Below are 13,934 nucleotides of genomic sequence, written 5' to 3'. Positions count from 1 at the left end.
ACGAACCCTGCCAACCCCAGTCGACGGACGTCACCCAAAACCCGACTCCTCGGTGCCGGCTCGAAAATGGGATTTCTGCTCTGCGGGGAAACTCCAAGGTTTCCAACATTCCCCGGGTGCTGAGTCAGCGCGAAGGGCTGGCGCTTCTCGGAGAGGGAGAAGCTGAGCTGGTTTGGTTTGGGGAGTTTGGGGGCAGAGCCTCGAGCCTCGCGCTGCCCCTTGCGTCCCGGCGCGACGGTGGAGAAGCTTCTCACCCTGTAAAATGCAGAACAAGGAGAAACAGAGCGTCGAGCTGGAACGGCTCCGCTCAGACAGACGCATCTCCGGGAAACAAAACCTGCCCTGTCAGCAGAGCTGCGTTCGGCGGCTGAAAACCATTATCTTTTTTAAAAACAACAACAACGAAAAAAAAAATCCCAGCTGTGGGCAGTTCTGTCAACAAAGCTCCTTTATCCTCACATCAGAGCTGGGCTAAAACCCACCCGTTTCCTCCTCTGTCTCTCATCTCTGGCCTCGGTGGGATTTTAAACGAAAAGAAAAAAAAAATTTGATCTACAAAACTAATTCCTTCACCTCTGTCTGGTATTTCCCTGTCGGTTTTGACTCACTCCAGCACAGAGAAAATAAGTGATTTTCCTCTGCCCGCCCCCCCCTGCTGAGTTAGTGGCAGGGAAGCAGTCAGGAGGTTCAGCCTTTTGGGGTAAAAGATGCGAATTTGGCTATTCCTGTGGCTGCTGGGGAGGAAGCACGAGTTGGAAAAAAAAGGTAAAAATAAAAAGGGAGAAAAAAGTGAGGGTGAGGGCTGGTACGGCAGGAGGCAGCGACCTCCTGTTGTCTAATTTTTGCTTCTTTCTCCCTCCAAAAGTCGGGGTGCGCATTCTGGCACCCCGGGCTCGACCCGCCCGGCGAGGGACCGCGGAGGCCCCGCGGGGCTGCCGGCTCCGGGGCTCCCCCAGACCCCGGGGCTCCCCCAGACCCGGGGGGTGCCCTGCCCTGGGACCAGCCCTCGGGGTGCCGCCGCTCGCCCCGCGGAGCCCCGGCGTGGGGGATCCCGTCGCGTCTCCAGAGAGGAGCAGAAATCGGGAGCGACGGCAGTTGGCCACCAAGTGTGAGCGGCTCTGCCGCCCTCCCCGAGGGATAATCTGTCAGGAATTATTCCAGCTCTTGAGGTGGAAGGTGCGCGGTTGTCATTGCGAACTCCCGCAATCTCGGGCAGCTTTAGAGAAAATGACTCAGCTGTGTTTTCAAAGCTCTTGAGATTCTTCTCCTCTTCTCTTCTCTTCTCTTCTCTTCTCTTCTCTTCTCTTCTCTTCTCTTCTCTTCTCTTCTCTTCTCTTCTCTTCTCTTCTCTTCTCTTCTCTTCTCTTCTCTTCTCTTCTCTTCTCTTCTCTTCTCTTCTCTTCTCTTCTCTTCTCTCTCTTTCCTCTCCTCTCCTCTCCTCTCCTCTCCTCTCCTCTCCTCTCCTCTCCTCTCCTCTCCTCTCCTCTCCTCTCCTCTCCTCTCCTCTCCTCTCCTCTCCTCTGTCTCCCCTTCCCTTCCCTTCCCTTCCCTTCCCTTCCCTTCCCTTCCCTTCCCTTCCCTTCCCTTCCCTTCCCTTCCCTTCCCTTCCCTTCCCTTCCCTTCCCTTCCCTTCCCTTCCCCTGGTGGTTTCTTGCAGCCATTTTTTGTCCCATGGTACTTTGTAGTGGGGAGAAATGCCCAAATGCACCCTCCTGCCCTGCATGGGGACCCAGAAGATGCCCCGAGGAGAGGCTGGAGCGGGATTTCCAGGCAGCTGGAGACTTTCCTGGCTGCGTTTTCATCCTGTTTGCACTGGGAATGTGTCTCCTGCTGCCCGTGGGATCAGGGTGACCAGCTCACCTCCATCCCGTGACCGTATCGAAACCTCGTCTTTCCACCCGCGCTTCCCCTTTTTTTCTAAGGGATGGCTTTGGTCTGGTGGGTACACTGCGGCGGTGGGATGGGATTCTACCCAGTTCAAACCAGTAGCAAGGCTCCGTGCTTGACCTCATCCTGTCTCTTAGCTCAGCATCAAGTCATGAAAATGTAAAGAACCTGTGAGAGGAGCGCGAGCCCCGCTCCGGCCCACCGGCCCCATGAGCCTCATAAACCACCGTGAGAGCCTCGACACTAATTTTTGGGGTGCTGGGAAAAGGAAACTTTCTCCTCCACCATCATTTTCTGATGAGATGGAGGCTCCTGCTTCAGACCAGCCCATGACCAGCACAGCAAGGCCTGTTCCCAGCTAAGTGAAAATGAAATCAGAGCATTTCCTCATTTCCTGACTCGTGATTTGTCTGACGAGTCGCAGGCGCCGTGTGCCAGAGGTCCGGGGTGTCCCGGAGGTGGGGATGTGCTGGATTTGTCCCCGGTGTCCCCCCAGCCCGTAGACACGCGCTGCAGGTACCCACCATCAGAAGCTTTTCCAGGTACGTTGGGTTCTTTTGTGTTTTAACACCCCGCTGGGAGCTTTGAGGAAGTAAAACTGAAGGGACAATATTTTTTTATGTTGACTCTGACTCCATTTTATCTCTAATCTCCTCCAAGCCCTCTCTGGGTAGTTGAACTGTAGGTAGCAGCCCGTCCTCAGGAGCTGGTGGACATCGGTTGGATAAAAACAGGATTTTTTTTTTTTGCTGTTTGTTTTTCAAGGTGCTGGAAAACACGCGTTGGTCAAAACAGCTGCTTGACCAGGCGACGTGCAAACCGCCTTCGGGGAGGGTTTCTCGGGCAGGGCGGAACCGCCAGACGAGGCGCGTGTCTGGATGCGTCCCGGCCTCTCGGCGTCGGCGCGGGCAGGGCAGGGGTTGGCTCCTCCAGCACTGCTTTTCCCACCGAGGGAAGCTCCCGAGTGCGGGGCAGGATTTGTCCCCCCACCTGGCAGGGGCAGGGGGCGAGGCAGCGCCGCTGCCGGGTGCTTGTCTGGGCAGGCCGGACGGGAGGTGTCGGGCATCAGCCGGTGCAGAAGGGCAGCGCAGGGCATGCCAGGGAGCGCAGGTCAGGGCTGTCATCACCGCTGGGCCTCCCTCACCCAACCGGATTTGTCACTAAGGGGTCAAGCACGGCTCCGGGTCTGAGCCCGCGGCTCCCAGCCTGCGTCCCGTGTGCGACGCCCCGGCCCCAGCCGAGCGGGATGAAGCTGCTGGTTCCCGTCGCCTTCCTGGCCGCGCTGGCGGCGGCGCTGGGACACCCCGACCCCACGCTGGACTGGCACTGGCAGCTCTGGAAGAAAACCTACGACAAGGAGTACAGCCACGAGGTAGGGCTGTGCCGGGGTGGGGGCAGCTCGGGGTGCTGCCGTGGGGGGAGAGGAGCCGGCAGCGCTCCGCAGCACGGCTGCTCCCCGGGGCTGGCTCGGCAGGGGCTCCCCACGACCTTCTGTGGGATAAAACGGGATGAAATGGCCGCGGGGGCCGCGGCTACACGTCACGAAGCCGCGTTTGCTTTCAGAAAGAGGAAGGGGACCGACGCGCGACGTGGGAGAGGAACCTGCGACTGGTGACGCTGCACAATCTGGAGCAGTCCCTGGGGCTGCACTCCTACCAGCTGGGCATGAACCACCTCGCAGACATGGTAGGTGCCGGCCACGCTGCTGAGAAGGGGGTTGTCTTCATCTCTAATCACCCGCGAGGTTGATTTCACAAGGCGTAGCAGTGGGTTAGGTGGGGGGGAACTCCCAACCACCCCTCTCAGCTCACCCCCTCTGGGACTCCAGCAGCCGGGGACAAACTGCTCAGACATTCCTGTGCCCAACCCAGCGGCATGAGGCAATGTGGTGTGAGGAAACGACTCCTTCATGCAGCATTAGGGAGGCCCAGACCTGGGCCTGGTCATTATATATTTGCAAATCATCCCTCTGTCCCAAGGTTGGGGTGTTGTTCAGCGAAAGACATCAGCTTCGAGAGGGTTCTGGTGCTGGAGTTACGCTCCGTATCTTCTTTTTCTTGCCCTTTCCAATGAATGGCAAGACAATAAGTGTCAAAAATAAAACCAAGGACTCCACAAACCTAATTCTTGCTGCTCAGACTGTTCAAGGGAAATGACCCTCCACTTCCAGCACGCCCAGTGTAAGATGCATCCAAGACAAGGACATCATGAGCTGGGATTTTCTTTTCCCCCCAGACCAGGGAAGAAGTGGCAGCTTTGTTGACCGGACTCAACGTTGTCCCTCGGCCAAACCAGACCTCCACGTACCGACCGCAGCCCGGCAGCCAACTCCCGGCCACGGTGGACTGGAGGGAGAAGGGATGTGTCACGGACGTGAAGAACCAGGTTTGGAAACTCTCTCTGCGCCTCTTCGCGTCTCGGGCTCGGGCTCGGGCTGAGCGTCTCTGGGGCTTTGGCAGGGCGCCTGTGGGTCGTGCTGGGCGTTCAGCGCCGTGGGAGCCCTCGAGGCCCAGGTGAAGCTGAAGACGGGGAAGCTGGTGTCCCTGAGCACCCAGAACCTCGTTGACTGCTCCATGATGTACGGGAACAAGGGCTGCAGCGGAGGTTACATAACCGGCGCTTTCCAGTACATCATCGACAACCAAGGGATTGACTCGGACGAGTCCTACCCCTACACGGCTCAGGTAGGTGACAGACCCCAACAGCACGGGAAAGCTGCAGAAAAACACGCGTGTGTGGAGCAGCAGGGCCATTCGTTCTGCTCTCCCGTGCAGGCACTTTTCTCCTCCTCTCCCACTAATTTCCCTCTGTCTTGGTTTCTACCAGTCTCGTGTCGTCTTTGCAGCTGATTCTTTCAAAGCCAGGGAAAGGACCTTTGGAATTCTTTTTTTCTCTTGGGTGAATGCCTGGACTGGGAGCCAGAATCTCTACATGTTTCTGTCCTACATAAATTATGAGGCAACGTACTACACGGAAAGGAAAAATGGGACAGGAGTCCTGGGTCCTATTCTCATCTTCTGTAGTTGAAAAACGGGATATTGGTATTTCTACCATTTCAGTGGGCAGAGGTTTCCGGTGAATGAGGTTTAGACGATTGTTTGTTGAAAAGTTGCCTGTAACAGATGCTGTGTGACCGCTGCAAGGTCATAAGGAAAGAGCCGTAAGAAAATAAAGATCCTAATGCTGAGAGTCTTGATGGCCAGAGACAAGAGATGCCCTGAAACGACCTGGTGTCTTGAAAACAGGGTCTGTGGAAACAGGTCAACGCACCAGCAGCTCGGTCCAAGAAAGAGAGGTGGAATACAAATCTTCAAACATGCATAAGGCAGCTCCAGAGACAAAAGACGCTGTTCCCTGTGTCCAGAGGGAGACTGAGAAGCCATCGGGCTTAATTTACGATAGAAGGAATTTAGGTTAAACATGAGGAGGAGCAAGGATGAGGAAGCAAGGACAGTTTCTCTAGGGAAGTGGTAGAGGTATTGTCATCAGAGGTTTCTAGAAAAAAAGGCAGAGAATTCTGTTGCAATAGTTTGGCAAATCTTGGTGTGGGGAAGTCTTTTCAGGTCCTTCCAGCCATCTTTTGTGTAGAAAAATGGTGCTCACAGAAAAGTGACGAAGGGGGTTAGCACAGGGTAAAAGAGGGCTGACGGAAAACACCCGAAAGTCTTGAGATGTTCCTGGTGGATCCCTCACGCTCCTCAACTCCCTCTTGTTCCCACCAGAACGGGACGTGCCAATACGACGCTTCCACGCGAGCCGCCACTTGCTCCAAGTACATCGAGCTCCCCTACGCCGACGAAGCCGCCCTGAAAGATGCTGTAGCCAACATCGGACCCGTCTCCGTCGCCATTGACGCCACCCAGCCCACCTTCTTCTTGTACAGGTCAGGTACGTCCTCCTACTCTGGAGCTCTTCACAGTCTTCTGTGTCTTTCTCCGCATCAAGCTTATGAAATTTGGTGGAATTTGGCAAGTTGGGGCTTAAGCCCTGGATGAAGTGACTCTGCCGAAGGTTGACCTTGACTCAAAGACTCTTGTGGTCTGATGACACCTTCCCAAACTCCTTTTTTTCCAGGTGTGTACGATGACCCCCGGTGCACCCAGGAGGTGAATCACGCAGTGCTCGTGGTTGGCTACGGCACCCTGAACGATAAGGATTACTGGCTTGTGAAAAACAGGTGAAGGCACGAACTCTTGCTGTCCGTACGCTCGCGCTCGGTAGGGGTGGGCTCTCCCACTGCTCAAACTGGCATCCTCACTGTTTTATAATGACCGATATTTACACAGACGAGAGGAAGACCAGTTGGGCGCTTGTGCAATGGGGGTTGTTACAGCATGGAGAGTTGCTATCGGCCCTTAAACTACTCCCTGAGGAGTCCTGCTTAGCCATGTCAAAGCACGTTTACGCCGTCCCAGCAGTGTGAAGGAACTTTAAATGCATTTAAAATACACTTACACCCACCTTAAGTTCCCTTTATGTTCATGAGTGTTGTCGTAACCGAATCGGGGATTAGAAATCCCACGAAGCAGTTAACGAAAACGCTTTGGTGTTGTGACAGTGATTAAGCTGCCGCTTCACTTACCGAAAAAGGAATTTAATTTCGCTCATCTCTGCTTGTTTGTCTCCTGTCCCAAAAGCTGGGGCGTGAGTTTTGGCGAGGAGGGCTACATCCGCATGGCGAGGAACCACGCGAACCACTGCGGGATCGCCAGTTACGCCTCTTACCCGCTGGTATAGACGGACCCTGCGCGTCCGGGAGGACTCCTGAGGCTGCAGTTAAACCCCTGACGCTACGCTCGCATGGATCGACTGACCAAGAATCGTTTTTTGGCTCTGTGGGCAATGTCCTTCTGTTAGATCCGCTTGTGTGACAGGCTGGGAGGGAGCCCTTTGCGTGGGAGGATTTTGGAATATGATTTACAGGCGCCTAGCGACTTCTTTTTTGGGGAAAAAAAGTTGTGTTGGGTTTTTTTCCGAGCAAAATTGTGGTAACTACAATTATAACAAAGATCATCTACAGTTTGAGTCACGTTTTCCTCTCTCCAGTTTAGCACTGAGTACTGCTACGATGCCACGGATATGATTTGATCTCTGTGCAATGTTGATGCAATTGCAGATATCCTTTGAAAGAAATAAAAGATCAGTTTTGCTGCCCAAAAACCTGATATTTGGTCTCTGGAGGCAGGAATGGGTGGCAGATGGAGTTCCAGCTGGTGTCTGCTCGCCCAGCACTGCTCCCCCGTGTAAGGACCCCTCACAAAACCTCTCCACAAATGAAGTTTCTCTCCAAACGTTTATAATTTTGGAATGGAGGATACGGGCCACTGCACCACTGCCAAAAGTGTGGGGAGAGGAAGTAGCTGATAGCCGTGGGTTCACGTTGATGTGAGTTCTCGTGATGATGATGATGATGATGAAATATAAACGCTGTCACTGGCACTTCAGCTGCCACCGCACCCACACACCAGAACCCGGCATCCAACACAGGACTTGTTTCCAACAGGGACGGCAAAACCAGTGCTGCAGGGAAAAAGGTTTTCATGGCGAGACCTCAAGTTCATCGGCCCGTTTTCTTTAAATTGATGTATTTACTATAGGCTTTGAAAAATTATTCGTTTCGGAGGCAAAAATTCCATCGAGAATCACTTTCATATTGAGCTGGGCGCTGTGCAGGCCTGAGGTGCCACTGCCACCTTGGGGGAGCGGGGGGAATTGAACAAGCCTCCATCTGCGAGGCGACATTTGAGAATGTTCACGTCACCTGCCACAATTATCGCATATTTTTGGCCTTTGAAGCGAACTAGACAGCTTATTGTTGGGTTTTTTTTAAACTCTTTTGCCGCAGCGTTGCTCACAAATAAAACCCTTTCGACTGAAGAATCTCCTTTCCAAGCACGGAAGCCACTGAAAAGGGCTCAAAGCCCATCGTGCCTTCAGCAAAAACACCAACCAGCAAAGAGCTGATGGGCCCGAGACACTCGTTCAACGAAGTAAAAAAGACTATTTTGAGTTAACGCAAAGATACAAACTGGGGGGCTCTGGGAGGGTGTCGGGGGTGTGGGGAGGGTTCTCACCGGTGGGTGTAGGTGGCACTGGGAGGGTCCTGAGTGGTTCCTGGGGGGGCCTGAAGAGCTTTGGGATGTGCTTGAGAGCTCAGTGGGGTTACTGGGATGGCCTTGGGAGCTCTGGGGTGTTCTGGAGGCTTGGGGAGGGCTTGGGGGTGCTCAGAGGACGAATTAGGATGATTTACGCAGGCCCTCGCCCTAGGAGAACGTGATGTTCCCCGCTCAGATCCCTCCTCACGCCCCTCATTTCTCCCCCAAGCTTTCTTTCGTTTCTGTAAGGGCCTCAGGACCCTTCGAGTTCCCTCACAAACCATCCTCGGGCTTTCCTGGCGCCCCAGAGGACTCGGTGGGCTTTTCACTCTGTCTGGGACCCCTGACTCGGCCTTTGAGCCCCTCTAAAACTTTTAACCCAAGGCCAGAGCCAGGGCCAACGCGGCCCCTCGGCGGTGGCTCCCACAGGAGCGCGCCCAGGGCTGAAAGCGTTTTGCCGCAGCCACCTCTCCTCAGCAGCCCCCCCCCCCCCCCCCCCCCGCCCAAACGCAGGGGGTCTTCGCTTTCTCTCTCAAAACCCCTCGCCCTCACCCCAAAACCGCTTTGAAAAGCCACAGCAAAGATCTCAAAGCTCCCGGGGGGGGGCAGCAGGGTCCCTTACAAGCCGAGTGAAGGCCTCAGAGCTCTCTGGAGGGCAGCAGGGCCCCCTGCAGGCCCTGGTAAAGTGGAATTAAATTTTTTAAATAATTACATTAATTTAATTACATTTTTAATTAAAAGTGGCGTTTGCAGACAGTTCTGCAGGTCAACGCCCCCCCCACATACCGTGGAGGGGGGAAAAAAAAAAGAGCGAGGCGCGCTCTGCGCATGCGCGGAGTCCCCGTGCGCCCCCACCGTGAGTGGGACGGAACTACATTTCCCAGCGTGCCCTGCGGCCACTTCCGGTCCTCGGGACTTCCGGTGGCGCTGCCCTGACTCGGTGTTGCCGGGCAACGGGGCGGAGATGGCGAGGAGCGGCCTGGGGGGGGCCGTAGGGAGGGGAGGGGGCTCTGTGGGGCAGGGGAAGAGCTGTGGAGGGTGGGACTGGGCTCGCTGGGGTAGAGTGTGTGGAGGGGGAGAGCTGGGGGGGTTGTGGGGCAGGGGAGGGTCTGCGGAGGGGGGGATTCGGGGGTCTGTGGGGCAGGGGAAGCGCTGTGACGGGTTTGAGGTACCAGACGGAGGGTTCTGGAATAGAGGAAGTTGTGGGGGGAGCCCTGGGAGGGGTCTGTGGGTGTCGGAGAGGTTCCAGGGGGGTGTTGTGGGAGGGGGCTTTGTGGGGGATCGGGCAGGCCCTGCTGCTGCAGCTCTGGGGGTGTCGCGGGTCCCGGGTCTCCGCAGGCAGCGCTCGGTGGAACCGGGGGTGTCTTTGGTTTGCAGGAGCCCTCCGGGCTGCGTGGGAGCAGCCTGGGGTGGAAGTGCCGGCGCGGAGGGGGATACTGAGGGGAAGGACGGGTCCCCTGGCCGAGGGAGCGGGGCTGATGCCGCCGCGTGTCTACAGTGGCACCGGTGTGTCCGGGAGGCAGCTCAGAGACATGTGTCCTGAAGCGGGGACTTTGGCGGAGAGAAAGGCCGCCAGCAGGAGTTGGTAGTCCCTCAGTGGCTGGGAAATAAGGGCTAGTGCTTTCTGGGAAGAACAGGGACTTCGATGGGGAGAGGAACGAGCTCTGTTCTGTCAGAGGCGGCGCAGGCAGCCGCCCCTCGCCATGGCTTCGCGGGGGGAGGCGGCCGGTTCCCGTTCTGCTTTGCTGCGCCGCTGCCTGTTCGCTTCCAGCAAGAGCACAAGTGCCTGAAGGGCCGTTTCCCCCGCTCTGCGATATCAACATCGCCGTGAAGTACGTAGCTGTTGGTGTCCCGCTGCCTGGGAGGGCCTGGATTGTCTCCTTTAGTTGTCCCATTCGCGTTCCCTTTATTCGCAATAAAATCCTCCATTTTCTATTTGCTTCTAGATGAGGCTCCTGATTCTCGCTATGTTTGCCCTGCTCTGCATGGCCCGCCGCGAGGACGGGGCCGGGCTCCTGGCCTCCAAATCACTCTTAAAGGGTTGTGCTGTGGAGGATGGGCCTCTGCAGCACCTCAGCTACGCCGCTGGCTCCGGGAGAGCTTTGGCTCATACATCCCAGGAGCGAATCTTTGTGTGTGTGTGTGTGTCTGCAGGGTTGGAGACTCTTCCTGAGCTCTGTGGTGTGCTGTTTGCTCCCCCGTAAGTCTGAGCTTACAGCTGGTGCTTGAAGGTCCGACCCTGCGATTTGCCTTTTCCTTCCCCTCGCTTTCGCTCTTTCCTGCTTTCCCCTCGTGGGGGCTGGCTGTCCAGCATGGCGCAGGTCCTCGTGTTTTGTCTTGTGATGTTCCCCTCCCCGGGCACACAAACACTCTTTCTTGGCTTCGTGAGTTTTTCTGACATCCAGTTTCCTGTCTTATTTGCAGCTTCTCTCAGCTTTGCCTTCCTCTTCCTTTTAATACACCTTGACTCCCCGTCCTGGTGCCTTTTTAAGTTTCAAAAGTCAGTTCCTCCAGCTGTTAATTGTCAGGATGGAGCTGCCACCCCTCTGGCACAGTCCCCCAGCGAGTCGAATACCAAATCTGAGACTTCCCTCCTATCCCTTTCTTTGTGCTGCTTTAGACACGGACCTGTGGGGTGATTCTCTCCCCACTGGAGGCTTTTGGCGTCGTCTCTGTGATGTTCAGTATCGGGTGGCTCCAGATCGCTCGCTGCATTCTCATTTGTGGAAATTTCTCCCATGCAATGCTCGTTCTTACCCCCCAGTGTCCTGTAGCTCTGCTCTCCTCAGTCATCGCTGAGATTCCAGCGTGCTGGAGCCTGGGCAGGGTGTTGTGAGGAAGGAGGAGCGCCCGCATCCCCCTTGGCTGGGCTGCCTGGCTGTAACTACAGGAGATCTGTTGGCCACCTGGTTCAATTCTCCTCTTTCCCCATTTCCTTACTTTCCCTTAATGAAATGCAACTATTTTCCTTAAGTTTCAGATCTCAGAGGGATTGAAGTGTCCCACACTGTGCTTCTGCAGCCTCTCGAAGCTCCTTACTTCAACTTCACCTCTGCCACCGTCACGTACCCGGCACAGGAGGGCGGATGGGTGATGGTGAGTGATTTGGTCTGACTTTTTATGCAGCTGTAGCCCAACAGACGCACCTGCCCGCGCTCTCAGAGCTTGTTAGAGGATGATGCATGTCCCTGCACCTCACACTGCCCGTGCTCTGCTGCAGGAAGGGACGGTGGCAAATATATCCTCCTCCTCCTCCCCTTTTTCAGGTTGTTTCAGGAGTGCTCCTGGGCAGGGAGGAACACAGGCTCGGCGTGAGTTTGACAGGAGGGTCTCGCCTCGCTTTGTGTAAGTATCTTTCAATAAATAATTGAAATTACACTGCAGTGATTGTGCAGCCCAGCACAGTGCCCCTGTGTTGGCTTTGCACTACAGGCACCTGAAAAACTCCAGCCTGGATTGCAGTTAACCCGTGCCTGCTGTCCGGAAGGAAATATCACAGAAATAGCAGTTTCCATCCCAGCTACCTCTGTGAAGGGGCTGGCACTGTGGGATTTGGGCCAGAAGCTTTGTGGGTGACAGATCTGATGGCTGTAACTCGGCTGCGTGTCGTCTGTTTTGAATTCTTTCTAACAATTTCTCCTTCCAGCTGGACCGGGTCGTTTTTTGGCGCCATGACCCGGCCCTCGGTCGGGATGCTGCTGCTCTGATACTCCAGCAGGAGGAATTGTGACACCCCCAGCACCAAAAAGAACCGAGCAAAAGCCGGATGGCGCCAGGCCCCAGCTCTCGGGAGGGAGCCGACGTTAACCCACGAGGGGCTGCGGGTGTGTTTGGATCAGCAACAGCCCGCAAAAACGCTGCCAGGGCTGCGCTTCGGCCCTGTCACCTCGACGGCAGCGGTGTGTTGCCTCCTCCCTTTTAAAAAAAAAGAAGAAAAAACACCGAAAAGCCCCCCCGCCGAACCCCACTGCGTGTTGAGAGCAGAGTCCCCTCGCCCTGTTGTGGATAAGCTGGGGTGAAGCGTGACACGAAGGTGTTAACGCCCAGCGGGGCTGCTTGGGGTGGGGGGGCAGCTCTGCGGCCTCTGGCGCCTGTGCTGCCCCCCGCGGACCCCCCCCGTCTCCTTGAACCCTGTGAATCTCGGGGGGGGGGGGCCCTCTTTCGGGTGCTGCCCACCTTTGCCAAAACACCTGTGGGAAGGAGCTCTGCCTGGTGCTGATAACAGCCCTTTGGGAGGCTCCTTTGAGCTTTGCTAAGCCCGGCTTGGGAAGCCTGGTTGTATTTCAGTGAGCAGTTAATCGCCGTGTGTCCGGTTGGTTGGGTTTTGGGGGTTTTTTTAGTGTTTTGTTTTGGTTTTTTTTTTTCCCCCGGTTGCTCTGTTGAGGAACTGGAGGCTTTGTAATAAAGCAAACACCAGAGGGAAGCCTGCTTTTCTCTGAGCAGCAGGTCCTGGAGGCACCTGGCCGCCTCCAGACGCGGCTAAAGGCCGTACAGTCAGGAAAATAAATCCACACGTTACTCCCTCGGTAAAATAAATGCAAGAACGAGAGCAGAGGGAACACGTGGGGAGCAGAAAGCGCCTTACTGCGTTCACTCCTCTGCTCCGCGAAGGGCTGGTACCTCACGCCAGCTTTCCTGACAGCCCCCAGCACTAGTATAAGGTTTCTTTTCACCGCCGTAAATAAATCATAGCGCGGCTGCCTGTCGGGCATGGATTTGTGGTGGTGGTTTGGTTTTTTTTTTTTTTTTCCCCTCTGGAGGAGGCAGCGGCGCAGCGATGCCTCGGCTCAGGGGACCCACACGCGGTGAGAGGTGCCGGAGTTTGGCCCCGAGGTTCGGGCAGGGGCTCCGTGGTGGCTCGGGCCGGGGTCCCGTGGCACCGTACCCCCGGTCTGGCCGCGCGTTGGGCCCGGCGTGGTGATGGCAGCCGAGAATTTTGTGTTGGTGGATAGAAATCCCGGGCCGTACCGGGGCAAACACTGCGCCTTTGTTACCAGAACAATGTTTCCAAGCTGGGATTCCTCACCCCCTCGCCCCAACCTTCGGTTGCACCCTTTGTTTCGCCTGGCGAGTGTCGCAACCGGCGGGATTAGGGAGACAGTCGCCGTTTGACGCTCCAGAAACTCCCTCTGAAGGGTGCAGGGGCTTCGTGCTAACTGGTCTGACTGGTGCGGCCCCCTCGGATGTGCCCGAGCGTGGAGATCTCCTCGCCAGGCTCCCGCTGCAGAACGGTTCCTGCCTCTTGGCAGCCGCCCCGGCTGCGCCCTCAGGATCTGCGGGCGGAAAGGGGTGAAGGTAACTAATGCCCGTGACCGGCAGCGCTCCCCTTTGGGCTTCCGAGGGCAGGCTGGGGGGGTTCTGAGGGGAGACGGATGGAAGGACTTGTCGCGTTGTCTCTCTAACGGTCGTGCTCGTCTTTGAGCCTTGAATTGTGCTGGCACTGGAAACACTGGCCGTGGACGTGTCTGGTACTGGTGTGTGATGGCAGAGCTGCCGAGCGGGAGCTGTGAGCTCGCGTGGAGCGGGACGGGAGCCCCCAGGACACCTGTGCTGGGGCCTCCTGCACCCCATCACCCTGCTGAGGAGGGGCCAACTCCTGGAAATACTGAGAGTGTTTTGGTGTCTCGGGTTCTCCTCGCCTGCGGGTGCTTGAGAAATGGCCGCCGAGCTCCCAGGTAGCCCCAGACCGAGCGCGGGAGCTGGGAAAAGGGCTCGTTCCCTGACCCCGAGCCCGGGATATTAGTCCAACTAAAATCCCGACGGTGTCAGAAAAAAACCTTTGGAGCTCGTTCCGCAGCCGGCCTGCGGTTTCTCTGCCCGCGGGACAGGGCAGGGCCGAGCTGTGCCAGCTCTGGACCTGGGTGCTCCAGGTAGGCGTCACCTCCTGGCACCGCTCTCCCGAAAGCTGCGCAAAGGTCCCCGGAGCCACCCGTTTATTTCAAACAAACACGT

The 13,934-nt window shown here is 56.4% G+C and overlaps 1 protein-coding gene and 1 long non-coding RNA gene across 2 annotated transcripts; both read left to right on the top strand.

The window, feature by feature from the left end:
* Nucleotides 1–2,320: 2,320 nt before the first annotated feature.
* Nucleotides 2,321–7,039, top strand: CTSS (cathepsin S). The gene is made up of 8 exons (XM_074929333.1): nt 2,321–2,429; nt 3,053–3,259; nt 3,451–3,573; nt 4,123–4,272; nt 4,347–4,571; nt 5,610–5,775; nt 5,962–6,064; nt 6,525–7,039. Exons 2-8 carry the CDS (start codon nt 3,134–3,136, stop codon nt 6,622–6,624), a joined length of 993 nt encoding a protein of 330 aa, XP_074785434.1. The 5' UTR covers nt 2,321–2,429; nt 3,053–3,133; the 3' UTR covers nt 6,625–7,039.
* Nucleotides 7,040–9,281: 2,242 nt separating this feature from the next.
* LOC141971661 (uncharacterized) lies at nt 9,282–12,631 on the top strand. Its single transcript, XR_012635302.1, has 4 exons — nt 9,282–9,814; nt 10,957–11,078; nt 11,249–11,327; nt 11,629–12,631. It is a non-coding gene; the product is annotated as an uncharacterized LOC141971661 (long non-coding RNA).
* The last annotated feature ends 1,303 nt before the right edge of the window (nt 12,632–13,934 follow it).

Source organism: Athene noctua, chromosome 29 (genome assembly GCF_965140245.1).
Source record: "Athene noctua chromosome 29, bAthNoc1.hap1.1, whole genome shotgun sequence".
Taxonomy (NCBI): Eukaryota; Metazoa; Chordata; class Aves; order Strigiformes; family Strigidae; genus Athene; species Athene noctua.
Note: the sequence above shows the minus strand (reverse complement) of the source record. Positions and strands in the feature narration are given on the sequence as shown.

Coding starts and splice junctions, on each gene's coding strand:
- CTSS (XM_074929333.1), top strand. CDS start 3,134: ATGAAGCTGCTGGTTCCCGTCGCCTTCCTGGCCGCGCTGGCGGCGGCG. Junction 4,273..4,346: donor TCACGGACGTGAAGAACCAG/GTTTGGAAACTC, acceptor GGGCTTTGGCAG/GGCGCCTGTGGGTCGTGCTG. Junction 4,572..5,609: donor CCTACCCCTACACGGCTCAG/GTAGGTGACAGA, acceptor TGTTCCCACCAG/AACGGGACGTGCCAATACGA.